This window comes from Salvelinus fontinalis, chromosome 4 (assembly GCF_029448725.1).
Source record: "Salvelinus fontinalis isolate EN_2023a chromosome 4, ASM2944872v1, whole genome shotgun sequence".
Classification (NCBI taxonomy): domain Eukaryota; kingdom Metazoa; phylum Chordata; class Actinopteri; order Salmoniformes; family Salmonidae; genus Salvelinus; species Salvelinus fontinalis.
Genome location: NC_074668.1, coordinates 81,916,592 through 81,942,867, shown reverse-complemented (window position 1 = coordinate 81,942,867; position 26,276 = coordinate 81,916,592). Strand labels below are relative to the sequence as shown.

At 49.4% G+C, this 26,276-nt stretch overlaps 1 protein-coding gene across 1 annotated transcript in view; it reads right to left on the bottom strand.

Annotated features, from left to right (window-relative positions):
• Positions 1-26,276, bottom strand: part of LOC129854507 (palmitoyltransferase ZDHHC1-like) — a 51,357-nt gene that overhangs the window by 10,978 nt on the left and 14,103 nt on the right. Inside the window, exon 6 of the mRNA XM_055921624.1 lies at positions 23,342-23,463. Coding sequence (XP_055777599.1) covers positions 23,342-23,463 — 122 coding nt within the window. The remainder of the gene's footprint in view (positions 1-23,341; positions 23,464-26,276) is intronic.

Here is a 26,276-nt window from a genome sequence, read left to right as displayed (position 1 = left end):
TGAGGTGAGGTTACAGTGAGGTGGTTAGAGTCTGGGTGAGGTTTCAGTGAGGTGGTTAGAGTCTGGGTGAGGTTATAGTGAGGTGGTTAGAGTCTGGGTGAGGTGAGGTTTCAGTGAGGTGGTTAGAGTCTGGGTGAGGTTACAGTGAGCTGGTTAGAGTCTGGGTGAGGTGAGGTTTCAGTGAGGTGGTTAGAGTCTGGGTGAGGTTACAGTGTGGTGGTTAGAGTCTGGGTGAGGTTTCAGTGAGCTGGTTAGAGTCTGGATGAGGTGAGGTTACAGTGAGCTGGTTAGAGTCTGGGCGAGGTTTCAGTGAGGTGGTTAGAGTCTGGGTGAGGTTACAGTGAGGTGGTTAGAGTCTGGGTGAGGTGAGGTTTCAGTGAGGTGGTTAGAGTCTGGGTGGGGTGAGGTTTCAGTGAGGTGGTTAGAGTCTGGGTGAGGTGAGGTGGTTAGAGTCTGTGTGAGGTTTCAGTGAGGTGGTTAGAGTCTGGGTGAGGTGAGGTTACAGTGAGGTGGTTAGAGTCTGGGTGAGGTTTCAGTGAGATGGTTAGAGTCTGGGTGAGGTTTCAGTGAGGTGGTTAGAGTCTGGGTGAGGTTATAGTGAGATGGTTAGAGTCTGGGTGAGGTGAGGTTTCAGTGAGGTGGTTAGAGTCTGGGTGAGGTTACAGTGAGCTGGTTAGAGTCTGGGTGAGGTGAGGTTTCAGTGAGGTGGTTAGAGTCTGGGTGAGGTTACAGTGTGGTGGTTAGAGTCTGGGTGAGATTTCAGTGAGGTGGTTAGAGTCTGGGTGAGATTTCAGTGAGGTGGTTAGAGTCTGGGTGAGGTTTCAGTGAGCTGGTTAGAGTCTGGATGAGGTGAGGTTACAGTGAGCTGGTTAGAGTCTGGGCGAGGTTTCAGTGAGGTGGTTAGAGTCTGGGTGAGGTTACAGTGAGGTGGTTAGAGTCTGGGTGAGGTGAGGTTTCAGTGAGGTGGTTAGAGTCTGGGTGGGGTGAGGTTTCAGTGAGGTGGTTAGAGTCTGGGTGAGGTGAGGTTTCAGTGAGGTGGTTAGAGTCTGGGTGAGGTGAGGTTTCAGTGAGGTGGTTAGAGTCTGGGTGGGGTTTCAGTGAGCTGGTTAGAGTCTGGGTGAGGTTACAGTGAGGTGGTTAGAGTCTGGGTGAGGTTTCAGTGAGCTGGTTAGAGTCTGGGTGAGGTGAGGTTACAGTGAGCTGGTTAGAGTCTGGGTGAGGTTTCAGTTTGCTGGTTAGAGTCTGGGTGAGGTTACAGTGAGCTGGTTAGAGTCTGGGCGAGGTTTCAGGGAGCTGGTTAGAGTCTGGGTGAGGTTACAGTGAGGTGGTTAGAGTTTGGGTGAGGTTTCAGTGAGCTGGTTAGAGTCTGGGTGAGGTTACAGTGAGGTGGTTAGAGTCTGGGTGAGATTTCAGTGAGGTGGTTAGAGTCTGGGTGAGGTTTCAGTGAGGTGGTTAGAGTCTGGGTGAGGTTTCAGTGAGGTGGTTAGAGTCTGGGTGAGGTTTCAGTGAGGTGGTTAGAGTCTGGGTGGGGTTTCAGTGAGGTGGTTAGAGTCTGGGTGAGGTTACAGTGAGGTGGTTAGAGTCTGGGTGAGGTTTCAGTGAGGTGGTTAGAGTCTGGGTGAGGTTACAGTGAGGTGGTTAGAGTCTGGGTGAGGTTTCAGTGAGGTGGTTAGAGTCTGGGTGAGGTTTCAGTGAGGTGGTTAGAGTCTGGGTGAGGTTACAGTGAGGTGGTTAGAGTCTGGGTGAGGTTTCAGTGAGGTGGTTAGAGTCTGGGGTAGGTTTCAGTGAGATGGTTAGAGTCTGGGTGAGGTTACAGTGAGGTGGTTAGAGTCTGGGTGAGGTTACAGTGAGGTGGTTAGAGTCTGGGTGAGGTGAGGTGGTTAGAGTCTGTGTGAGGTTTCAGTGAGGTGGTTAGAGTCTGGGTGAGGTGAGGTTACAGTGAGGTGGTTAGAGTCTGGGTGAGGTTTCAGTGAGATGGTTAGAGTCTGGGTGAGGTTTCAGTGAGGTGGTTAGAGTCTGGGTGAGGTTATAGTGAGGTGGTTAGAGTCTGGGTGAGGTGAGGTTTCAGTGAGGTGGTTAGAGTCTGGGTGAGGTTACAGTGAGCTGGTTAGAGTCTGGGTGAGGTGAGGTTTCAGTGAGGTGGTTAGAGTCTGGGTGAGGTTACAGTGTGGTGGTTAGAGTCTGGGTGAGATTTCAGTGAGGTGGTTAGAGTCTGGGTGAGATTTCAGTGAGGTGGTTAGAGTCTGGGTGAGGTTTCAGTGAGCTGGTTAGAGTCTGGATGAGGTGAGGTTACAGTGAGCTGGTTAGAGTCTGGGCGAGGTTTCAGTGAGGTGGTTAGAGTCTGGGTGAGGTTACAGTGAGGTGGTTAGAGTCTGGGTGAGGTGAGGTTTCAGTGAGGTGGTTAGAGTCTGGGTGGGGTGAGGTTTCAGTGAGGTGGTTAGAGTCTGGGTGAGGTGAGGTTTCAGTGAGGTGGTTAGAGTCTGGGTGAGGTGAGGTTTCAGTGAGGTGGTTAGAGTCTGGGTGGGGTTTCAGTGAGCTGGTTAGAGTCTGGGTGAGGTTACAGTGAGGTGGTTAGAGTCTGGGTGAGGTTTCAGTGAGCTGGTTAGAGTCTGGGTGAGGTGAGGTTACAGTGAGCTGGTTAGAGTCTGGGTGAGGTTTCAGTTTGCTGGTTAGAGTCTGGGTGAGGTTACAGTGAGCTGGTTAGAGTCTGGGCGAGGTTTCAGGGAGCTGGTTAGAGTCTGGGTGAGGTTACAGTGAGGTGGTTAGAGTTTGGGTGAGGTTTCAGTGAGGTGGTTAGAGTCTGGGTGAGGTTTCAGTGAGGTGGTTAGAGTCTGGGTGGGGTTTCAGTGAGGTGGTTAGAGTCTGGGTGAGGTTACAGTGAGGTGGTTAGAGTCTGGGTGAGGTTTCAGTGAGGTGGTTAGAGTCTGGGTGAGGTTTCAGTGAGGTGGTTAGAGTCTGGGTGAGGTTACAGTGAGGTGGTTAGAGTCTGGGTGAGGTTTCAGTGAGGTGGTTAGAGTCTGGGGCAGGTTTCAGTGAGATGGTTAGAGTCTGGGTGAGGTGAGGTTTCAGTGTGGTGGTTAGAGTCTGGGTGGGGTTTCAGTGAGGTGGTTAGAGTCTGGGTGAGGTTTCAGTGAGGTGGTTAGAGTCTGGGTGAGGTTTCAGTGAGCTGGTTAGAGTCTGGGTGAGGTTTCAGTGAGGTGGTTAGAGTCTGGGTGAGGTTTCAGTGAGGTGGTTAGAGTCTGGGTGAGGTTTCAGTGAGGTGGTTAGAGTCTGGGTGAGGTTTCAGTGAGGTGGTTAGAGTCTGGGTCAGGTTTCAGTGAGGTGGTTAGAGTCTGGGGCAGGTTTCAGTGAGGTGGTTAGAGTCTGGGTGAGGTGAGGTTACAGTGAGGTGGTTAGAGTCTGGGTGAGGTTTCAGTGTGGTGGTTAGAGTCTGGGTGAGGTGAGGTTTCAGTGAGGTGGTTAGAGTCTGGGTGAGGTTTCAGTGTGGTGGTTAGAGTCTGGGTGAGGTTACAGTGAGGTTTCAGTGAGGTGGTTAGAGTCTGGGTGAGGTTTCAGTGTGGTGGTTAGAGTCTGGGTGAGGTTTCAGTGAGCTGGTTAGAGTCTGGGTGAGGTGAGGTTACAGTGAGGTGGTTAGAGTCTGGGTGAGGTTTCAGTGAGATGGTTAGAGTCTGGGTGAGGTGAGGTTTCAGTGAGGTGGTTAGAGTCTGGGTGAGGTTATAGTGAGGTGGTTAGAGTCTGGGTGAGGTGAGGTTTCAGTGAGGTGGTTAGAGTCTGGGTGAGGTTACAGTGAGCTGGTTAGAGTCTGGGTGAGGTGAGGTTTCAGTGAGGTGGTTAGAGTCTGGGTGAGGTTACAGTGTGGTGGTTAGAGTCTGGGTGAGATTTCAGTGAGGTGGTTAGAGTCTGGGTGAGATTTCAGTGAGGTAGTTAGAGTCTGGGTGAGGTTTCAGTGAGCTGGTTAGAGTCTGGATGAGGTGAGGTTACAGTGAGCTGGTTAGAGTCTGGGCGAGGTTTCAGTGAGGTGGTTAGAGTCTGGGTGAGGTTAGGTTTCAGTGAGGTGGTTAGAGTCTGGGTGGGGTGAGGTTTCAGTGAGGTGGTTAGAGTCTGGGTGAGGTGAGGTTTCAGTGAGGTGGTTAGAGTCTGGGTGAGGTGAGGTTTCAGTGAGGTGGTTAGAGTCTGGGTGAGGTTACAGTGAGGTGGTTAGAGTCTGGGTGAGGTTTCAGTGAGGTGGTTAGAGTCTGGGTGAGGTTTCAGTGAGGTGGTTAGAGTCTGGGTGAGGTTTCAGTGAGGTGGTTAGAGTCTGGGTGAGGTTTCAGTGAGGTGGTTAGAGTCTGGGTGGGGTTTCAGTGAGGTGGTTAGAGTCTGGGTGAGGTTACAGTGAGGTGGTTAGAGTCTGGGTGAGGTTTCAGTGAGGTGGTTAGAGTCTGGGTGAGGTTACAGTGAGGTGGTTAGAGTCTGGGTGAGGTTTCAGTGAGGTGGTTAGAGTCTGGGTGAGGTTTCAGTGAGGTGGTTAGAGTCTGGGTGAGGTTACAGTGAGGTGGTTAGAGTCTGGGTGAGGTTTCAGTGAGGTGGTTAGAGTCTGGGTGAGGTGAGGTTTCAGTGAGCTGGTTAGAGTCTGGGTGAGGTTTCATTGAGGTGGTTAGAGTCTGGGTGAGGTGAGGTTACAGTGAGGTGGTTAGAGTCTGGGTGAGGTTTCAGTGAGGTGGTTAGAGTCTGGGTGAGGTTACAGTGAGGTGGTTAGAGTCTGGGTGAGGTGAGGTTACAGTGAGGTGGTTAGAGTCTGGGTGAGGTTACAGTGAGCTGGTTAGAGTCTGGGTGAGGTTTCAGTGAGGTGGTTAGAGTCTGGGTGAGGTTTCAGTGAGCTGGTTAGAGTCTGGGTGAGGTTACAGTGAGGTGGTTAGAGTCTGGGTGAGGTTTCAGTGAGGTGGTTAGAGTCTGGGTGAGGTTTCAGCGAGATGGTTAGAGTCTGGGTGAGGTGAGGTTTCAGTGAGCTGGTTAGAGTCTGGGTGAGGTTACAGTGAGGTGGTTAGAGTCTGGGTGAGGTTACAGTGAGGTGGTTAGAGTCTGGGTGAGGTTACAGTGAGGTGGTTAGAGTCTGGGTGAGGTTTCAGTGAGGTGGTTAGAGTCTGGGTGAGGTTTCAGTGAGGTGGTTAGAGTCTGGGTGAGGTTACAGTGAGGTGGTTAGAGTCTGGGTGAGGTTACAGTGAGGTGGTTAGAGTCTGGGTGAGGTTACAGTGAGGTGGTTAGAGTCTGGGTGAGGTTTCAGTGAGTTGGTTAGAGTCTGGGTGAGGTTACAGTGAGGTGGTTAGAGTCTGGGTGAGGTTACAGTGAGGTGGTTAGAGTCTGGGTGAAGTTTCTGTGAGGTGGTTAGAGTCTGGGTGAGGTTACAGTGTGGTGGTTAGAGTCTGAGTGAGGTGAGGTTTCAGTGAGGTGGTTAGAGTCTGGGTGAGGTTACAGTGAGGTGGTTAGAGTCTGGGTGAGGTTACAGTGAGGTGGTTAGAGTCTGGGTGAGGTTTCAGTGAGGTGGTTAGTCTGGGTGAGGTTACAGTGAGGTGGTTAGAGTCTGGGTGAGGTTACAGTGAGGTGGTTAGAGTCTGGGTGAGGTTTCAGTGAGGTGGTTAGAGTCTGGGTGAGGTTTCAGTGAGGTGGTTAGAGTCTGGGTGGGGTTACAGTGAGGTGATTAGAGTCTGGGTAAGGTTACAGTGAGGTGGTGAGAGTCTGGGTGAGGTTTCAGTAAGGTGGTTAGAGTCTGGGTGAGGTTACAGTAAGGTGGTTAGAGTCTGGGTGAGGTTTCAGTGAGGTGGTTAGAGTCTGGGTGAGGTTTCAGTGAGGTGGTTAGAGTCTGGGTGAGGTTTCAGTGAGGTGGTTAGAGTCTGGGTGAGGTGAGGTTTCAGTGAGCTGGTTAGAGTCTGGGTCAGGTTTCAGTGAGCCTCGGGGCTCAATTTGGTGTTGGTTATGAGGAATCCTTGTGGTTTTGTCAGCCTGCTGTGAGTTATAGGAGAACACTGTGGTTTATAAGGTGGGTTATAGTTCGGTTAGACAGAGAGCATGCATCACAAATGGCACCCTATTCCCTATATAGTGCACTACTTTCAACCAGAGCCCTATTCCCTATATAGTGCACTACTTTCAACCAGAACCCTATTCCCTATATAGGGCACTACTTTCAACCAGAGCCCTATTCACTATATAGTGCACTACTTTCAACCAGAGCCCTATTCCCTATATAGTGCACTACTTTCAACCAGAGCCCTATTCCCTATATAGGGCACTACTTTCAACCAGAGCCCTATTCCCTATATAGGGCACTACTTTCAACCAGAGCCCTATTCCCTATATAGGGCACTACTTTCAACCAGAGCACATGCCATTTGGGCCACAGCCAGAGTGGACTGGGCCGGAGCCAGAGCTGGGGTTTGACGGGACTACTGTGTGTGTGTGTGTGTGTGTGTGTGTGTGTGTGTGTGTGTGTGTGTGTGTGTGTGTTGCATGGCGGATCTCTTTATGAGTGTGCCAGGTGCAGGTGGTGGGTCGATGTCCGTCCCGTCAGCTGCTGGGTTTTGATCACAGCCAGAGAGCCCACGCCAAGCCTAACAGAGCGTCACCATGGTTACCCAAACCCAGCATGCAGCCCAGACTGGGAGAGCAGCCAATGATCACAGAGCAGGGAGGTGTGTGTGTGTGTGTGTGTGTGTGTGTGTGTGTGTGTGTGTGTGTGTGTGTGTGTGTGTGTGTGTGTGTGTGTGTGTGTAAGTAATTGTAAGTCTGCATTTGACAGCGTGATTGTGGACGGGTGTGTCAGTGTGAAGACAGAGTCAGTAACTATCAGGACACGTGTGAAGACAGGGTCACTAACTATCAGGACACGTGTGAAGACAGGGTCACTAACTATCAGGACACGTGTGAAGCCAGGGTCACTAACTATCAGGACACGTGTGAAGACAGGGTCACTAACTATCAGGACACGTGTGAAGCCAGGGTCAGTAACTATCAGGACACGTGTGAAGCCAGGGTCAGTAACTATCAGGACACGTGTGAAGACAGGGTCAGTAACTATCAGAACACGTGTGAAGCCAGGGTCAGTAACTATCAGGACACGTGTGAAGACAGGGTCAGTAACTATCAGGACACGTGTGAAGCCAGGGTCAGTAACTATCAGGACACGTGTGAAGCCAGGGTCAGTAACTATCAGGACACGTGTGAAGCCAGGGTCAGTAACTATCAGGACACGTGTGAAGACAGAGTCAGTAACTATCAGGACACGTGTGAAGACAGGGTTAGTAACTATCAGGACACGTGTGAAGACAGGGTCTGTAACTATCAGGACACGTGTGAAGCCAGGGTCAGTAACTATCAGGACACGTGTGAAGCCAGGGTCAGTAACTATCAGGACACGTGTGAAGCCAGGGTCTGTAACTATCAGGATACGTGTGAAGCCAGGGTCAGTAACTATCAGGACACGTGTGAAGACAGGGTCACTAACTATCAGGACACGTGTGAAGCCAGGGTCAGTAACTATCAGGACACGTGTGAAGCCAGGGTCAGTAACTATCAGGACACGTGTGAAGCCAGGGTCTGTAACTATCAGGACACGTGTGAAGCCAGGGTCTGTAACTATCAGGACACGTGTGAAGACAGGGTCACTAACTATCAGGACACGTGTGAAGACAGGGTCACTAACTATCAGGACACGGACGTTATCACACCCACAATACAACACCCAGGTCGCCATGAGTTACCGTGCACAAGCTGTAACGTCCGTGGCCGTGGCTGGGCAACCTCTCGGCGTGTGTGTGACAATCAGTTCCCTGGCGTGTCACACGGGCTGAGGGTGAGCGTTAGCTGTAATGTGTGTGTGTGACGATCAGTTCCCTGGCGGGTCACACGGGCTGAGGGTGAGCGTTAGCTGTAATGTGTGTGTGTGACGATCAGTTCCCTGGCGGGTCACACGGGCTGAGGGTGAGCGTCAGCTGTAATGTGTGTGTGTGTGTGACGATCAGTTCCCTGGCGTGTCACACGGGCTGAGTGTGAGCGTCAGCTGTAATGTGTGTGTGTGTGTGACGATCAGTTCCCTGGCGTGTCACACGGGCTGAGGGTGAGCGTTAGCTGTAATGTGCGTGTGTGTGTGTGACGATCAGTTCCCTGGCGGGTCACACGGGCTGAGGGTGAGCGTCAGCTGTAATGTGTGTGTGTGTGACAATCAGTTCCCTGGCGTGTCACACGGGCTGAGGGTGAGCGTTAGCTGTAATGTGTGTGTGTGTGTGTGTGACGATCAGTTCCCTGGCGGGTCACACGGGCTGAGGGTGAGCGTCAGCTGTAATGTGTGTGTGTGTGTGTGTGACGATCAGTTCCCTGGCGGGTCACACGGGCTCATGGTGAGCGTCAGCTGTAATGTGTGTGTGTGTGACGATCAGTTCCCTGGCGGGTCACACGGGCTGAGGGTGAACGTTAGCTGTAATGTGTGTGTGTGTGTGTGTGACGATCAGTTCCCTGGCGGGTCACACGGGCTGAGGGTGAGCGTTAGCTGTAATGTGTGTGTGTGACGATCAGTTCCCTGGCGTGTCACACGGGCTGAGGGTGAGCGTTAGCTGTAATGTGTGTGTGTGTGTGATGATCAGTTCCCTGGCGTGTCACACGGGCTGAGGGTGAGCGTCAGCTGTAATGTGTGTGTGTGTGTGTGTGACGATCAGTTCCCTGGCGTGTCACACGGGCTGAGGGTGAGCGTTAGCTGTAATGTGTGTGTGTGTGTGTGACGATCAGTTCCCTGGCGGGTCACACGGGCTGAGGGTGAGCGTTAACTGTAATGTGTGTGTGTGTGTGTGTGACGATCAGTTCCCTGGCGGGTCACACGGCTGAGGGTGAGCGTTAACTGTAATGTGTGTGTGTGTGTGACGATCAGTTCCCTGGCGGGTCACACGGCTGAGGGTGAGCGTTAACTGTAATGTGTGTGTGTGTGTGTGTGACGATCAGTTCCCTGGCGGGTCACACGGCTGAGGGTGAGCGTTAGCTGTAATGTGTGTGTGTGATGATCAGTTCCCTGGCGGGTCACACGGCTGAGGGTGAGCGTTAACTGTAATGTGTGTGTGTGTGTGTGTGACGATCAGTTCCCTGGCGGGTCACACGGCTGAGGGTGAGCGTTAACTGTAATGTGTGTGTGTGTGTGTGTGACGATCAGTTCCCTGGCGGGTCACACGGGCTGAGGGTGAGCGTTAGCTGTAATGTGTGTGTGTGTGTGTGTGTGACGATCAGTTCCCTGGCGTGTCACACGGGCTGAGGGTGAGCGTCAGCTGTAATGTGTGTGTGTGTGATGATCAGTTCCCTGGCGGGTCACACGGGCTGAGGGTGAGCGTTAGCTGTAATGTGTGTGTGTGTGACGATCAGTTCCCTGGCGGGTCACACGGGCTGAGGGTGAGCGTCAGCTGTAATGTGTGTGTGTGTGACGATCAGTTCCCTGGTGGGTCACACGGCTGAGGGTGAGCGTCAGCTGTAATGTGTGTGTGTGTGACGATCAGTTCCCTGGCGGGTCACACGGGCTGAGGGTGAGCGTCAGCTGTAATGTGTGTGTGTGTGACGATCAGTTCCCCTGGCGGGTCACACGGGCTGGGGGTGAGCGTTAGCTGTAATGTGTGTGTGTGTGTGTGACGATCAGTTCCCTGGCGGGTCACACGGGCTCAGGGTGAGCGTCAGCTGTAATGTGTGTGTGTGTGTGACGATCAGTTCCCTGGCGGGTCACACGGCTGAGGGTGAGCGTCAGCTGTAATGTGTGTGTGTGTGTGTGTGTGTGACGATCAGTTCCCTGGCGGGTCACACGGGCTCAGGGTGAGCGTCAGCTGTAATGTGTGTGTGTGTGTGACGATCAGTTCCCTGGCGGGTCACACGGCTGAGGGTGAGCGTCAGCTGTAATGTGTGTGTGTGTGTGTGTGTGACGATCAGTTCCCTGGCGGGTCACACGGGCTGAGGGTGAGCGTTAGCTGTAATGTGTGTGTGTGACGATCAGTTCCCTGGCGGGTCACACGGGCTGAGGGTGAGCGTTAGCTGTAATGTGTGTGTGTGACGATCAGTTCCCTGGCGGGTCACACGGCTGAGGGTGAGCGTTAACTGTAATGTGTGTGTGTGTGTGTGTGACGATCAGTTCCCTGGCGGGTCACACGGGCTGAGGGTGAGCGTTAGCTGTAATGTGTGTGTGTGTGTGACGATCAGTTCCCTGGCGGGTCACACGGCTGAGGGTGAGCGTTAGCTGTAATGTGTGTGTGTGTGTGTGTGACGATCAGTTCCCTGGCGGGTCACACGGCTGAGGGTGAGCGTTAGCCGTAATGTGTGTGTGTGTGTGTGACGATCAGTTCCCTGGCGGGTCACACGGCTGAGGGTGAGCGTCAGCTGTAATGTGTGTGTGTGTGTGTGTGTGACGATCAGTTCCCTGGCGGGTCACACGGGCTGAGGGTGAGCGTTAGCTGTAATGTGTGTGTGTGTGACGATCAGTTCCCTGGTGGGTCACACGGCTGAGGGTGAGCGTCAGCTGTAATGTGTGTGTGTGTGACGATCAGTTCCCTGGCGGGTCACACGGCTGAGGGTGAGCGTCAGCTGTAATGTGTGTGTGTGTGTGACGATCAGTTCCCTGGCGGGTCACACGGCTGAGGGTGAGCGTTAGCTGTAATGTGTGTGTGTGTGACGATCAGTTCCCTGGCGGGTCACACGGCTGAGGGTGAGCGTTAGCTGTAATGTGTGTGTGTGTGTGACGATCAGTTCCCTGGCGGGTCACACGGCTGAGGGTGAGCGTCAGCTGTAATGTGTGTTGCATGCTCTCTCTCTCTAAGAACGATAGATACCGTGTTCCCTTTAGTAGTTATCACGGAACGATAGATATCGAACCTGTTCCACGAGGCATCAGAGAGTTCAGAGACACTACGTTCATCCCAAACTGGCACCCTATTCCCTACCTAGTGCACTAGTTCTGACCTAGAGCCCTATGGCACCCTATTCCCTACGTAGTGCACTAGTTCTGACCTAGAGCCCTATGGCACCCTATTCCCTACGTAGTGCACTAGTTCTGACCTGGAGCCCTATGGCACCCTATTCCCTACGTAGTGCACTAGTTCTGACCTAGAGCCCTATGGCACCCTATTCCCTACGTAGTGCACTAGTTCTGACCTAGAGCCCTATGGCACCCTATTCCCTACGTAGTGCACTAGTTCTGACCTAGAGCCCTATGGCACCCTATTCCCTACGTAGTGCACTAGTTCTGACCTAGAGCCCTATGAGTAGTGCACTATATAAGGGAATAAGGGTGCCATTGGGGACTACTGTATGTTTGACTGGACGTGGTCGTCAGTAAACTGATGTCACTATGATACGCAGCATGTTTACTAAACACACCAAGGACACTGGGCGAGAGGAGATGATGACATTACCACATGAATGCAGCGCCTGAGAGAGAGAGAGAGAGAGGGAGTGTGTGAACATATCAGAGAGAGAGGGAGAGAGTGAGAGAGAGAGGGAGTGTGTGAACATATCAGAGAGAGAGGGAGAGAGTGAGAGAGAGAGGGAGTGTGTGAACATATCAGAGAGAGAGGGAGAGAGTGAGAGAGAGAGGGAGTGTGTGAACATATCAGAGAGAGAGGGAGAGAGTGAGGGAGTGTGTGAACATATCAGAGAGAGAGGGAGAGAGTGAGAGAGAGAGGGAGTGTGTGAGCATAACACATAGGGTATAATAGTCCCCAATGGCACCCTTATTCACCTTACTTACAAGCCCTTAACAATGCTTTAAGTTAAGAAAAAAATGTAAATAAGTGTTAAGTAAAAAATACAAAATAAAACTAACAAAGACAGAGACAGAGTCAGAGAGAGAGAGAGAGAGAGAGAGAGAGAGAGAGAGAGAGAGAGAGAGGTGTGTGCTCTGAAGTGTTTGAAGGAAACAGGTGGAAGCCAACACAAAGAAGCAGGACAGAAATCTGTGAATTCCATTAAAGATTGAATCTGAGAGGAGCCATTGGCCGATTAGTTTCTGAACATGTTCTGTTTCCCACAAACCCCTCTGGTGGGGTATCAGTTTCTGCTCTCGTGTGTGTGTGTGTGTGTGTGTGTGTGTGTGTGTGTGTGTGTGTGTGTGTGTGTGTGTGTGTGTGTGTGTGTGTGTGTGTGTGTGTGTGTGTGTGTGAGACACTGACACCACATAGAGATTAAGAACTAATAAAGCAACATCATAATTTTCTCTTTTAGTAACCCTGGTTACATCACTGACTCTGACTGAGGACCACAAGTCAACTGAAAAGGTAGCCATTTTGTCCCTTGGTATCCAGAGACTGAGGACCACAAAGTCAACTGAAAAGGTAGCCATTTTGTCCCTTGGTATCCAGAGACTGAGGACCACAAGTCAACTGAAAAGGTAGCCATTTTGTACCTTGGTATCCAGAGACTGAGGATCACAAGTCAACTGAAAAGGTAGCCCTTTTGTACCTTGGTATCCATAGACTGAGGACCACAAGTCAACTGAAAAGGTAGCCCTTTTGTCCCTTGGTACTGAGGACCACAAGTCAACTGAAAAGGTAGCCATTTTGTCCCTTGATATCCAGAGACTGAGTACCACAAGTCAACTGAAAGGTAGCCATTTTGTCCCTTGGTATCCAGAGACTGAGGACCACAAGTCAACTGAAAAGGTAACCATTTTGTACCTTGGTACTGAGGACCACAAGTCAACTGAAAAGGTAGCTATTTTGTACCTTGGTACTGAGGACCACAAGTCAACTGAAAAGGTAGCCATTTTGTACCTTGGTACTGAGGACCACAAGTCAACTGAAAAGGTAGCTATTTTGTACCTTGGTATCCAGAGACTGAGGACCACAAGTCAACTGAAAAGGTAGCCATTTTGTCCCTTGGTATCCAGAGACTGAGGACCACAAGTCAACTGACAGGTAGCCATTTTGTACCTTGGTATCCAGAGACTGAGGACCTCAAGTCAACTGAAAAGGTAGCCATTTTGTCCCTTGATATCCAGAGACTGAGGACCTCAAGTCAACTGAAAAGGTAACCATTTTGTCCCTTGGTATCCAGAGACTGAGGACCTCAAGTCAACTGAAAAGGTAACCATTTTGTACCTTGGTATCCAGAGACTGAGGACCACAAGTCAACTGACAGGTAGCCATTTTGTCCCTTGGTATCCAGAGACTGAGGACCACAAGTCAACTGACAGGTAGCCATTTTGTCCTTTGGTATCCAGAGACTGAGGACCACAAGTCAACTGAAAAGGTAGCCATTTTGTCCCTTGATATCCAGAGACTGAGGACCACAAGTCAACTGACAGGTAGCCCTTTTGTACCTTGGTATCCAGAGACTGAGGACCTCAAGTCAACTGAAAAGGTAGCCATTTTGTCCCTTGGTATCCAGAGACTGAGGACCACAAGTCAACTGACAGGTAGCCATTTTGTCCCTTGGTATCCAGAGACTGAGGACCACAAAGTCAACTGAAAAGGTAGCCATTTTGTCCCTTGGTATCCAGAGACTGAGGACCACAAGTCAACTGACAGGTAGCCATTTTGTCCCTTGGTATCCAGAGACTGAGGAACACAAGTCAACTGAAAAGGTAACCATTTTGTACCTTGGTACTGAGGACCACAAGTCAACTGAAAAGGTAGCTATTTTGTACCTTGGTACTGAGGACCACAAGTCAACTGAAAAGGTAGCCATTTTGTACCTTGGTACTGAGGACCACAAGTCAACTGAAAAGGTAGCTATTTTGTACCTTGGTATCCAGAGACTGAGGACCTCAAGTCAACTGAAAAGGTAGCCATTTTGTCCCTTGATATCCAGAGACTGAGGACCTCAAGTCAACTGAAAAGGTAACCATTTTGTCCCTTGGTATCCAGAGACTGAGGACCACAAGTCAACTGACAGGTAGCCATTTTGTCCCTTGGTATCCAGAGACTGAGGACCACAAGTCAACTGACAGGTAGCCATTTTGTCCCTTGGTATCCAGAGACTGAGGACCACAAGTCAACTGACAGGTAGCCATTTTGTCCCTTGGTATCCAGAGACTGAGGACCACAAGTCAACTGACAGGTAGCCATTTTGTCCCTTGGTATCCAGAGACTGAGGACCACAAGTCAACTGACAGGTAGCCATTTTGTCCCTTGGTATCCAGAGACTGAGGACCACAAGTCAACTGACAGGTAGCCATTTTGTCCCTTGGTATCCAGAGACTGAGGAACACAAGTCAACTGAAAAGGTAGCCATTTTGTCCCTTGGTATCCAGAGACTGAGGAACACAAGTCAACTGAAAAGGTAGCCATTTTGTCCCTTGGTATCCAGAGACTGAGGACCACAAGTCAACTGACAGGTAGCCATTTTGTCCCTTGGTATCCAGAGACTGAGGAACACAAGTCAACTGAAAAGGTAGCCATTTTGTCCCTTGGTATCCAGAGACTGAGGACCACAAGTCAACTGACAGGTAGCCATTTTGTCCCTTGGTATCCAGAGACTGAGGAACACAAGTCAACTGAAAAGGTAGCCATTTTGTCCCTTGGTATCCAGAGACTGAGGACCACAAGTCAACTGAGAGGTAGCCATTTTGTCCCTTGGTATCCAGAGACTGAGGACCACAAGTCAACTGACAGGTAGCCATTTTGTCCCTTGGTATCCAGAGACTGAGGACCACAAGTCAACTGAAAAGGTAGCCATTTTGTACCTTGGTATCCAGAGACTGAGGACCACAAGTCAACTGACAGGTAGCCATTTTGTCCCTTGGTATCCAGAGACTGAGGACCACAAGTCAACTGACAGGTAGCCATTTTGTCCCTTGGTATCCAGAGACTGAGGACCACAAGTCAACTGACAGGTAGCCATTTTGTCCCTTGGTATCCAGAGACTGAGGACCACAAGTCAACTGACAGGTAGCCATTTTGTCCCTTGGTATCCAGAGACTGAGGACCACAAGTCAACTGACAGGTAGCCATTTTGTCCCTTGGTATCCAGAGACTGAGGACCACAAGTCAACTGACAGGTAGCCATTTTGTCCCTTGGTATCCAGAGACTGAGGAACACAAGTCAACTGAAAAGGTAGCCATTTTGTCCCTTGGTATCCAGAGACTGAGGAACACAAGTCAACTGAAAAGGTAGCCATTTTGTCCCTTGGTATCCAGAGACTGAGGACCACAAGTCAACTGACAGGTAGCCATTTTGTCCCTTGGTATCCAGAGACTGAGGAACACAAGTCAACTGAAAAGGTAGCCATTTTGTCCCTTGGTATCCAGAGACTGAGGACCACAAGTCAACTGACAGGTAGCCATTTTGTCCCTTGGTATCCAGAGACTGAGGAACACAAGTCAACTGAAAAGGTAGCCATTTTGTCCCTTGGTATCCAGAGACTGAGGACCACAAGTCAACTGACAGGTAGCCATTTTGTCCCTTGGTATCCAGAGACTGAGGACCACAAGTCAACTGACAGGTAGCCATTTTGTCCCTTGGTATCCAGAGACTGAGGACCACAAGTCAACTGAAAAGGTAGCCATTTTGTACCTTGGTATCCAGAGACTGAGGACCACAAGTCAACTGACAGGTAGCCATTTTGTCCCTTGGTATCCAGAGACTGAGGACCACAAGTCAACTGACAGGTAGCCATTTTGTCCCTTGGTATCCAGAGACTGAGGACCACAAGTCAACTGACAGGTAGCCATTTTGTCCCTTGGTATCCAGAGACTGAGGACCACAAGTCAACTGACAGGTAGCCATTTTGTCCCTTGGTATCCAGAGACTGAGGACCACAAGTCAACTGAAAAGGTAGCCATTTTGTCCCTTGGTATCCAGAGACTGAGGACCACAAGTCAACTGACAGGTAGCCATTTTGTACCTTGGTATCCAGAGACTGAGGACCTCAAGTCAACTGAAAAGGTAGCCATTTTGTCCCTTGGTACTGAGGACCACAAGTCAACTGACAGGTAGCCATTTTGTCCTTTGGTATCCAGAGACTGAGGACCACAAGTCAACTGAAAAGGTAGCCATTTTGTCCCTTGATATCCAGAGACTGAGGACCACAAGTCAACTGACAGATAGCCCTTTTGTACCTTGGTATCCAGAGACTGAGGACCTCAAGTCAACTGAAAAGGTAGCCATTTTGTCCCTTGGTATCCAGAGACTGAGGACCACAAGTCAACTGACAGGTAGCCATTTTGTCCCTTGGTATCCAGAGACTGAGGACCACAAAGTCAACTGAAAAGGTAGCCATTTTGTCCCTTGGTATCCAGAGACTGAGGACCACAAGTCAACTGACAGGTAGCCATTTTGTCCCTTGGTATCCAGAGACTGAGGAACACAAGTCAACTGAAAAGGTAACCATTTTGTACCTTGGTACTGAGGACCACAAGTCAACTGAAAAGGTAGCTATTTTGTACCTTGGTACTGAGGACCACAAGTCAACTGAAAAGGTAGCCATTTTGTACCTTGGTACTGAGGACCACAAGTCAACTGAAAAGGTAGCTATTTTGTACCTTGGTATCCAGAGACTGAGGACCACAAGTCAACTGAAAAGGTAGCCATTTTGTCCCTTGGTATCCAGAGACTGAGGACCACAAGTCAACTGACAGGTAGCCATTTTGTACCTTGGTATCCAGAGACTGAGGACCTCAAGTCAACTGAAAAGGTAGCCATTTTGTCCCTTGATATCCAGAGACTGAGGACCTCAAGTCAACTGAAAAGGTAACCATTTTGTCCCTTGGTATCCAGAGACTGAGGACCTCAAGTCAACTGAAAAGGTAACCATTTTGTACCTTGGTATCCAGAGACTGAGGAACACAAGTCAACTGAAAAGGTAGCCATTTTGTCCCTTGGTATCCAGAGACTGAGGACCACAAGTCAACTGACAGGTAGCCATTTTGTCCCTTGGTATCCAGAGACTGAGGACCACAAGTCAACTGACAGGTAGCCATTTTGTCCCTTGGTATCCAGAGACTGAGGACCACAAGTCAACTGAAAAGGTAGCCATTTTGTACCTTGGTATCCAGAGACTGAGGACCACAAGTCAACTGACAGGTAGCCATTTTGTCCCTTGGTATCCAGAGACTGAGGACCACAAGTCAACTGACAGGTAGCCATTTTGTCCCTTGGTATCCAGAGACTGAGGACCACAAGTCAACTGACAGGTAGCCATTTTGTCCCTTGGTATCCAGAGACTGAGGACCACAAGTCAACTGAAAAGGTAGCCATTTTGTACCTTGGTATCCAGAGACTGAGGACCACAAGACAACTGACAGGTAGCCATTTTGTCCCTTGGTATCCAGAGACTGAGGACCACAAGTCAACTGACAGGTAGCCATTTTGTCCCTTGGTATCCAGAGACTGAGGACCACAAGTCAACTGACAGGTAGCCATTTTGTCCCTTGGTATCCAGAGACTGAGGACCACAAGTCAACTGACAGGTAGCCATTTTGTCCCTTGGTATCCAGAGACTGAGGACCACAAGTCAACTGAAAAGGTAGCCATTTTGTCCCTTGGTATCCAGAGACTGAGGACCACAAGTCAACTGACAGGTAGCCATTTTGTACCTTGGTATCCAGAGACTGAGGACCTCAAGTCAACTGAAAAGGTAGCCATTTTGTCCCTTGGTACTGAGGACCACAAGTCAACTGACAGGTAGCCATTTTGTCCTTTGGTATCCAGAGACTGAGGACCACAAGTCAACTGAAAAGGTAGCCATTTTGTCCCTTGATATCCAGAGACTGAGGACCACAAGTCAACTGACAGGTAGCCCTTTTGTACCTTGGTATCCAGAGACTGAGGACCTCAAGTCAACTGAAAAGGTAGCCATTTTGTCCCTTGGTATCCAGAGACTGAGGACCACAAGTCAACTGACAGGTAGCCATTTTGTCCCTTGGTATCCAGAGACTGAGGACCACAAAGTCAACTGAAAAGGTAGCCATTTTGTCCCTTGGTATCCAGAGACTGAGGACCACAAGTCAACTGACAGGTAGCCATTTTGTCCCTTGGTATCCAGAGACTGAGGAACACAAGTCAACTGAAAAGGTAACCATTTTGTACCTTGGTACTGAGGACCACAAGTCAACTGAAAAGGTAGCTATTTTGTACCTTGGTACTGAGGACCACAAGTCAACTGAAAAGGTAGCCATTTTGTACCTTGGTACTGAGGACCACAAGTCAACTGAAAAGGTAGCTATTTTGTACCTTGGTATCCAGAGACTGAGGACCACAAGTCAACTGAAAAGGTAGCCATTTTGTCCCTTGGTATCCAGAGACTGAGGACCACAAGTCAACTGACAGGTAGCCATTTTGTACCTTGGTATCCAGAGACTGAGGACCTCAAGTCAACTGAAAAGGTAGCCATTTTGTCCCTTGATATCCAGAGACTGAGGACCTCAAGTCAACTGAAAAGGTAACCATTTTGTCCCTTGGTATCCAGAGACTGAGGACCTCAAGTCAACTGAAAAGGTAACCATTTTGTACCTTGGTATCCAGAGACTGAGGACCACAAGTCAACTGACAGGTAGCCATTTTGTCCCTTGGTATCCAGAGACTGAGGACCACAAGTCAACTGACAGGTAGCCATTTTGTCCTTTGGTATCCAGAGACTGAGGACCACAAGTCAACTGAAAAGGTAGCCATTTTGTCCCTTGATATCCAGAGACTGAGGACCACAAGTCAACTGACAGGTAGCCCTTTTGTACCTTGGTATCCAGAGACTGAGGACCTCAAGTCAACTGAAAAGGTAGCCATTTTGTCCCTTGGTATCCAGAGACTGAGGACCACAAGTCAACTGACAGGTAGCCATTTTGTCCCTTGGTATCCAGAGACTGAGGACCACAAAGTCAACTGAAAAGGTAGCCATTTTGTCCCTTGGTATCCAGAGACTGAGGACCACAAGTCAACTGACAGGTAGCCATTTTGTCCCTTGGTATCCAGAGACTGAGGACCACAAGTCAACTGACAGGTAGCCATTTTGTCCCTTGGTATCCAGAGACTGAGGACCACAAGTCAACTGACAGGTAGCCATTTTGTCCCTTGGTATCCAGAGACTGAGGACCACAAGTCAACTGACAGGTAGCCATTTTGTCCCTTGGTATCCAGAGACTGAGGACCACAAGTCAACTGACAGGTAGCCATTTTGTCCCTTGGTATCCAGAGACTGAGGACCACAAGTCAACTGACAGGTAGCCATTTTGTCCCTTGGTATCCAGAGACTGAGGAACACAAGTCAACTGAAAAGGTAGCCATTTTGTCCCTTGGTATCCAGAGACTGAGGAACACAAGTCAACTGAAAAGGTAGCCATTTTGTCCCTTGGTATCCAGAGACTGAGGACCACAAGTCAACTGACAGGTAGCCATTTTGTCCCTTGGTATCCAGAGACTGAGGAACACAAGTCAACTGAAAAGGTAGCCATTTTGTCCCTTGGTATCCAGAGACTGAGGACCACAAGTCAACTGACAGGTAGCCATTTTGTCCCTTGGTATCCAGAGACTGAGGAACACAAGTCAACTGAAAAGGTAGCCATTTTGTCCCTTGGTATCCAGAGACTGAGGACCACAAGTCAACTGAGAGGTAGCCATTTTGTCCCTTGGTATCCAGAGACTGAGGACCACAAGTCAACTGACAGGTAGCCATTTTGTCCCTTGGTATCCAGAGACTGAGGACCACAAGTCAACTGAAAAGGTAGCCATTTTGTACCTTGGTATCCAGAGACTGAGGACCACAAGTCAACTGACAGGTAGCCATTTTGTCCCTTGGTATCCAGAGACTGAGGACCACAAGTCAACTGACAGGTAGCCATTTTGTCCCTTGGTATCCAGAGACTGAGGACCACAAGTCAACTGACAGGTAGCCATTTTGTCCCTTGGTATCCAGAGACTGAGGACCACAAGTCAACTGACAGGTAGCCATTTTGTCCCTTGGTATCCAGAGACTGAGGACCACAAGTCAACTGACAGGTAGCCATTTTGTCCCTTGGTATCCAGAGACTGAGGACCACAAGTCAACTGACAGGTAGCCATTTTGTCCCTTGGTATCCAGAGACTGAGGAACACAAGTCAACTGACAGGTAGCCATTTTGTCCCTTGGTATCCAGAGACTGAGGACCACAAGTCAACTGAAAAGGTAGCCATTTTGTCCCTTGGTATCCAGAGACTGAGGAACACAAGTCAACTGAAAAGGTAGCCATTTTGTCCCTTGGTATCCAGAGACTGAGGACCACAAGTCAACTGACAGGTAGCCATTTTGTCCCTTGGTATCCAGAGACTGAGGAACACAAGTCAACTGAAAAGGTAGCCATTTTGTCCCTTGGTATCCAGAGACTGAGGACCACAAGTCAACTGACAGGTAGCCATTTTGTCCCTTGGTATCCAGAGACTGAGGAACACAAGTCAACTGAAAAGGTAGCCATTTTGTCCCTTGGTATCCAGAGACTGAGGACCACAAGTCAACTGACAGGTAGCCATTTTGTCCCTTGGTATCCAGAGACTGAGGACCACAAGTCAACTGACAGGTAGCCATTTTGTCCCTTGGTATCCAGAGACTGAGGACCACAAGTCAACTGAAAAGGTAGCCATTTTGTACCTTGGTATCCAGAGACTGAGGACCACAAGTCAACTGACAGGTAGCCATTTTGTCCCTTGGTATCCAGAGACTGAGGACCACAAGTCAACTGACAGGTAGCCATTTTGTCCCTTGGTATCCAGAGACTGAGGACCACAAGTCAACTGACAGGTAGCCATTTTGTCCCTTGGTATCCAGAGACTGAGGACCACAAGTCAACTGACAGGTAGCCATTTTGTCCCTTGGTATCCAGAGACTGAGGACCACAAGTCAACTGAAAAGGTAGCCATTTTGTCCCTTGGTATCCAGAGACTGAGGACCACAAGTCAACTGACAGGTAGCCATTTTGTACCTTGGTATCCAGAGACTGAGGAACACAAGTCAACTGAAAAGGTAGCCATTTTGTCCCTTGGTATCCAGAGACTGAGGAACACAAGTCAACTGAAAAGGTAGCCATTTTGTCCCTTGGTATCCAGAGACTGAGGACCACAAGTCAACTGACAGGTAGCCATTTTGTCCCTTGGTATCCAGAGACTGAGGAACACAAGTCAACTGAAAAGGTAGCCATTTTGTCCCTTGGTATCCAGAGACTGAGGACCACAAGTCAACTGACAGGTAGCCATTTTGTCCCTTGGTATCCAGAGACTGAGGAACACAAGTCAACTGAAAAGGTAGCCATTTTGTCCCTTGGTATCCAGAGACTGAGGACCACAAGTCAACTGACAGGTAGCCATTTTGTCCCTTGGTATCCAGAGACTGAGGACCACAAGTCAACTGAAAAGGTAGCCATTTTGTCCCTTGGTATCCAGAGACTGAGGACCACAAGTCAACTGAAAAGGTAGCCATTTTGTCCCTTGGTATCCAGAGACTGAGGACCACAAGTCAACTGAAAAGGTAACCATTTTGTCCCTTGGTATCCAGAGACTGAGGACCACAAGTCAACTGAAAAGGTAGCCATTTTGTCCCTTGGTATCCAGAGACTGAGGACCACAAGTCAACTGAAAAGGTAACCATTTTGTCCCTTGGTACTGAGGACCACAAGTCAACTGACAGGTAGCCATTTTGTCCCTTGGTATCCAGAGACTGAGGAACACAAGTCAACTGAAAAGGTAGCCATTTTGTCCCTTGGTATCCAGAGACTGAGGACCACAAGTCAACTGACAGGTAGCCATTTTGTCCCTTGGTATCCAGAGACTGAGGAACACAAGTCAACTGAAAAGGTAGCCATTTTGTCCCTTGGTATCCAGAGACTGAGGACCACAAGTCAACTGACAGGTAGCCATTTTGTCCCTTGGTATCCAGAGACTGAGGACCACAAGTCAACTGACAGGTAGCCATTTTGTCCCTTGGTATCCAGAGACTGAGGACCACAAGTCAACTGAAAAGGTAGCCATTTTGTACCTTGGTATCCAGAGACTGAGGACCACAAGTCAACTGACAGGTAGCCATTTTGTCCCTTGGTATCCAGAGACTGAGGACCACAAGTCAACTGACAGGTAGCCATTTTGTCCCTTGGTATCCAGAGACTGAGGACCACAAGTCAACTGACAGGTAGCCATTTTGTCCCTTGGTATCCAGAGACTGAGGACCACAAGTCAACTGACAGGTAGCCATTTTGTCCCTTGGTATCCAGAGACTGAGGACCACAAGTCAACTGACAGGTAGCCATTTTGTCCCTTGGTATCCAGAGACTGAGGACCACAAGTCAACTGACAGGTAGCCATTTTGTCCCTTGGTATCCAGAGACTGAGGAACACAAGTCAACTGAAAAGGTAGCCATTTTGTCCCTTGGTATCCAGAGACTGAGGAACACAAGTCAACTGAAAAGGTAGCCATTTTGTCCCTTAGTATCCAGAGACTGAGGACCACAAGTCAACTGACAGGTAGCCATTTTGTCCCTTGGTATCCAGAGACTGAGGAACACAAGTCAACTGAAAAGGTAGCCATTTTGTCCCTTGGTATCCAGAGACTGAGGACCACAAGTCAACTGACAGGTAGCCATTTTGTCCCTTGGTATCCAGAGACTGAGGAACACAAGTCAACTGAAAAGGTAGCCATTTTGTCCCTTGGTATCCAGAGACTGAGGAACACAAGTCAACTGACAGGTAGCCATTTTGTCCCTTGGTATCCAGAGACTGAGGACCACAAGTCAACTGACAGGTAGCCATTTTGTCCCTTGGTATCCAGAGACTGAGGACCACAAGTCAACTGAAAAGGTAGCCATTTTGTCCCTTGGTATCCAGAGACTGAGGACCACAAGTCAACTGACAGGTAGCCATTTTGTCCCTTGGTATCCAGAGACTGAGGAACACAAGTCAACTGAAAAGGTAGCCATTTTGTCCCTTGGTATCCAGAGACTGAGGACCACAAAGTCAACTGAAAAGGTAGCCATTTTGTACCTTGGTATCCAGAGACTGAGGGCCACAAGTCAACTGAAAAGGTAGCCATTTTGTCCCTTGGTATCCAGAGACTGAGGACCACAAGTCAACTGAAAAGGTAGCCATTATGTACCTTGGTACTGAGGACCACAAGTCAACTGAAAAGGTAGCCATTTTGTACCTTGGTATCCAGAGACTGAGGACCACAAGTCAACTGAAAGGTAACCATTTTGTACCTTGGTACTGAGGACCACAAGTCAACTGAAAAGGTAGCCATTTTGTACCTTGGTATCCAGAGACTGAGGACCACAAGTCAACTGAAAGGTAACCATTTTGTACCTTGGTACTGAGGACCACAAGTCAACTGAAAGGTAGGATGGAAGGAAAGAGAATCATCAGTGAATATAAATGTCCCTCCTATTTCCCAGGGGCAGCGTACCTTCATGAGGTTGGTTTTCGGAGGCGCCGCCTGGTTCCCCTGTAGTCCTTTACTGATGTCTCTGGGCTCCTGGCGATGCCTCTGTCTGACGATGTACTCATACGTATTCAGACGGTTCCACACTGTAACCGGAGAGAGAGGAGGGTTAGCGATACACACACACACACACACACACACTAAACACCGTTAGCAATGTGCGCATCGTACACACACACACACACACACACACACACACACACACACACACCGTTAGCAATGTGCGCATTGTACACACACACACACACACACACACACACACACACACACACACACCGTTAGCAATGTGCACATTGTATACACACACACACACACACACACACACACACACACACACACACACACACACACACACACACACACACACACACACCGTTAGCAATGTGCGCATTGTATACACACACACACACACACACACACACACACACACACACACACACACACACACACACACACACACACACACACACACACCGTTAGCAATGTGCGCATTGTATACACACACACACACACACACCGTTAGCAATGTGCGCATTGTATACACACACACACACACACACACACACACACACACACACACACACACACACACACACACACACACACACACACACACACACACACACACACACACACCGTTAGCAATGTGCGCATTGTATACACACACACACACACACACACACACACACACACACACACACACACACACACACACCGTTAGCAATGTGCGCATTGTATACACACACACACACACACACACACACACACACACACACACACACACACACACACACACCACCGTTAGCAATGTGCGCATTGTATACACACACACACACACACACACACACACACACACACACACACACACACACACACACACACACACACACACACACACACACACACCACCGTTAGCAATGTGCGCATTGTATACACACACACACACACACACACACACACACACACACACACACACACACACACACACACACACACACACACACACACACACACACACACACACACACACACACACACACACACACACCTGAATCTCATGGAATCATACATCAAGGATCATCAACTAGATTCAGCTACAAGATGATCTTCTTCTTGTGTGGATGGTCAGAGGGCCAGAACATAAGACCAATTCATTTCTAGATTACAAATTGATGTAAAAAATCCCAAACAGATTTTATATTTGATATAAACATAATCATTTCAAATGTTGATTACATTGATACACAAATCACATCTCTCTGTTTATGAGTGGAATTACTTGGGAACAGATTTCCTAAATTAAAATCATTTTGAGGTGAATTCCTAGTCTTTTATGTCCAAAAACAGATAAATAAAATAATAAATAATAAATAAAATTGCCCACCGGCCATTATTTTCTTCCAGTTGACGATCTCTGCCGTTCATCATCAACGTAAGGAAGCTGCCTTGCTCTCTCTATGGACACAGTAGCAGGCTACAACACAGTAGACATCCCTCCTACGCCCCCTTGTGGTACCTCTCTACATTACAGGCCTATATTCTCAAAGCACCCGTAGGAGTACTGATCTGGGATCAGGTTCCCCTTGTTATTTATTATTATATAAAATACTAAACTGATCTGGGATCAGGTTCCCCTTCTTATTTATTATTATATAAAACACTAAACTGATCAAAGATCAGCACTCCTACAATGAAAGGCTTTCCTCCCATAAGGGGTCATAGGGAGAGAGGGGCCATAGGGAGCTACTCTAGTCCTCCACTAGACACTAAAACACTAAACACTAGTGGAGGACTAGAGTAGGTCCCTATGGCCCCTTCCTCCCATACAGTCTAGTGGAGGACTAGAGTAGCTCCCTATGGCCCCTTCCTCTCTATGGCCCCTTCCTCCCATACAGTCTAGTGGTGGACTAGAGTAGCTCCCTATGGCCCCTTCCTCCCTATGGCCCCTTCCTCCCATACAGTCTAGTGGAGGACTAGAGTAGCTCCCTATGGCCCCTTCCTCCCATACAGTCTAGTGGAGGACTAGAGTAGCTCCCTATGGCCCCTTCCTCCCATACAGTCTAGTGGAGGACTAGAGTAGCTCCCTATGGCCCCTTCCTCCCATACAGTCTAGTGGAGGACTAGAGTAGCTCCCTATGGCCCCTTCCTCCCATACAGTCTAGTGGAGGACTAGAGTAGCTCCCTATGGCCCCTTCCTCCCATACAGTCTAGTGGAAGACTAGAGTAGCTCTCTATGGCCCCTTCCTCTCTATGGCCCCTTCCTCCCATACAGTCTAGTGGTGGACTAGAGTAGCTCCCTATGGCCCCTTCCTCCCTATGGCCCCTTCCTCCCATACAGTCTAGTGGAGGACTAGAGTAGCTCCCTATGGCCCCTTCCTTCCTATGGCCCCTTCCTCCCATACAGTCTAGTGGAGGACTAGAGTAGCTCCCTATGGCCCCTTCCTCCCATACAGTCTAGTGGAGGACTAGAGTAGGTCCCTATGGTCCCTTCCTCCCATACAGTCTAGTGGAGGACTAGAGTAGGTCCCTATGGCCCCTTCCTCCCATACAGTCTAGTGGTGGACTAGAGTAGCTCCCTATGGCCCCTTCCTCCCTATGGCCCCTTCCTCCCATACAGTCTAGTGGAGGACTAGAGTAGCTCTCTATGGCCCCTTCCTCTCTATGGCCCCTTCCTCCCATACAGTCTAGTGGTGGACTAGAGTAGCTCCCTATGGCCCCTTCCTCCCTATGGCCCCTTCCTCCCTATGGCCCCTTCCTCCCATACAGTCTAGTGGAGGACTAGAGTAACTCCCTATGGCCCCTTCCTCCCATACAGTCTAGTGGAGGACTAGAGTAGCTCCCTATGGTCCCTTCCTCCCATACAGTCTAGTGGAGGACTAGAGTAGCTCCCTATGGCCCC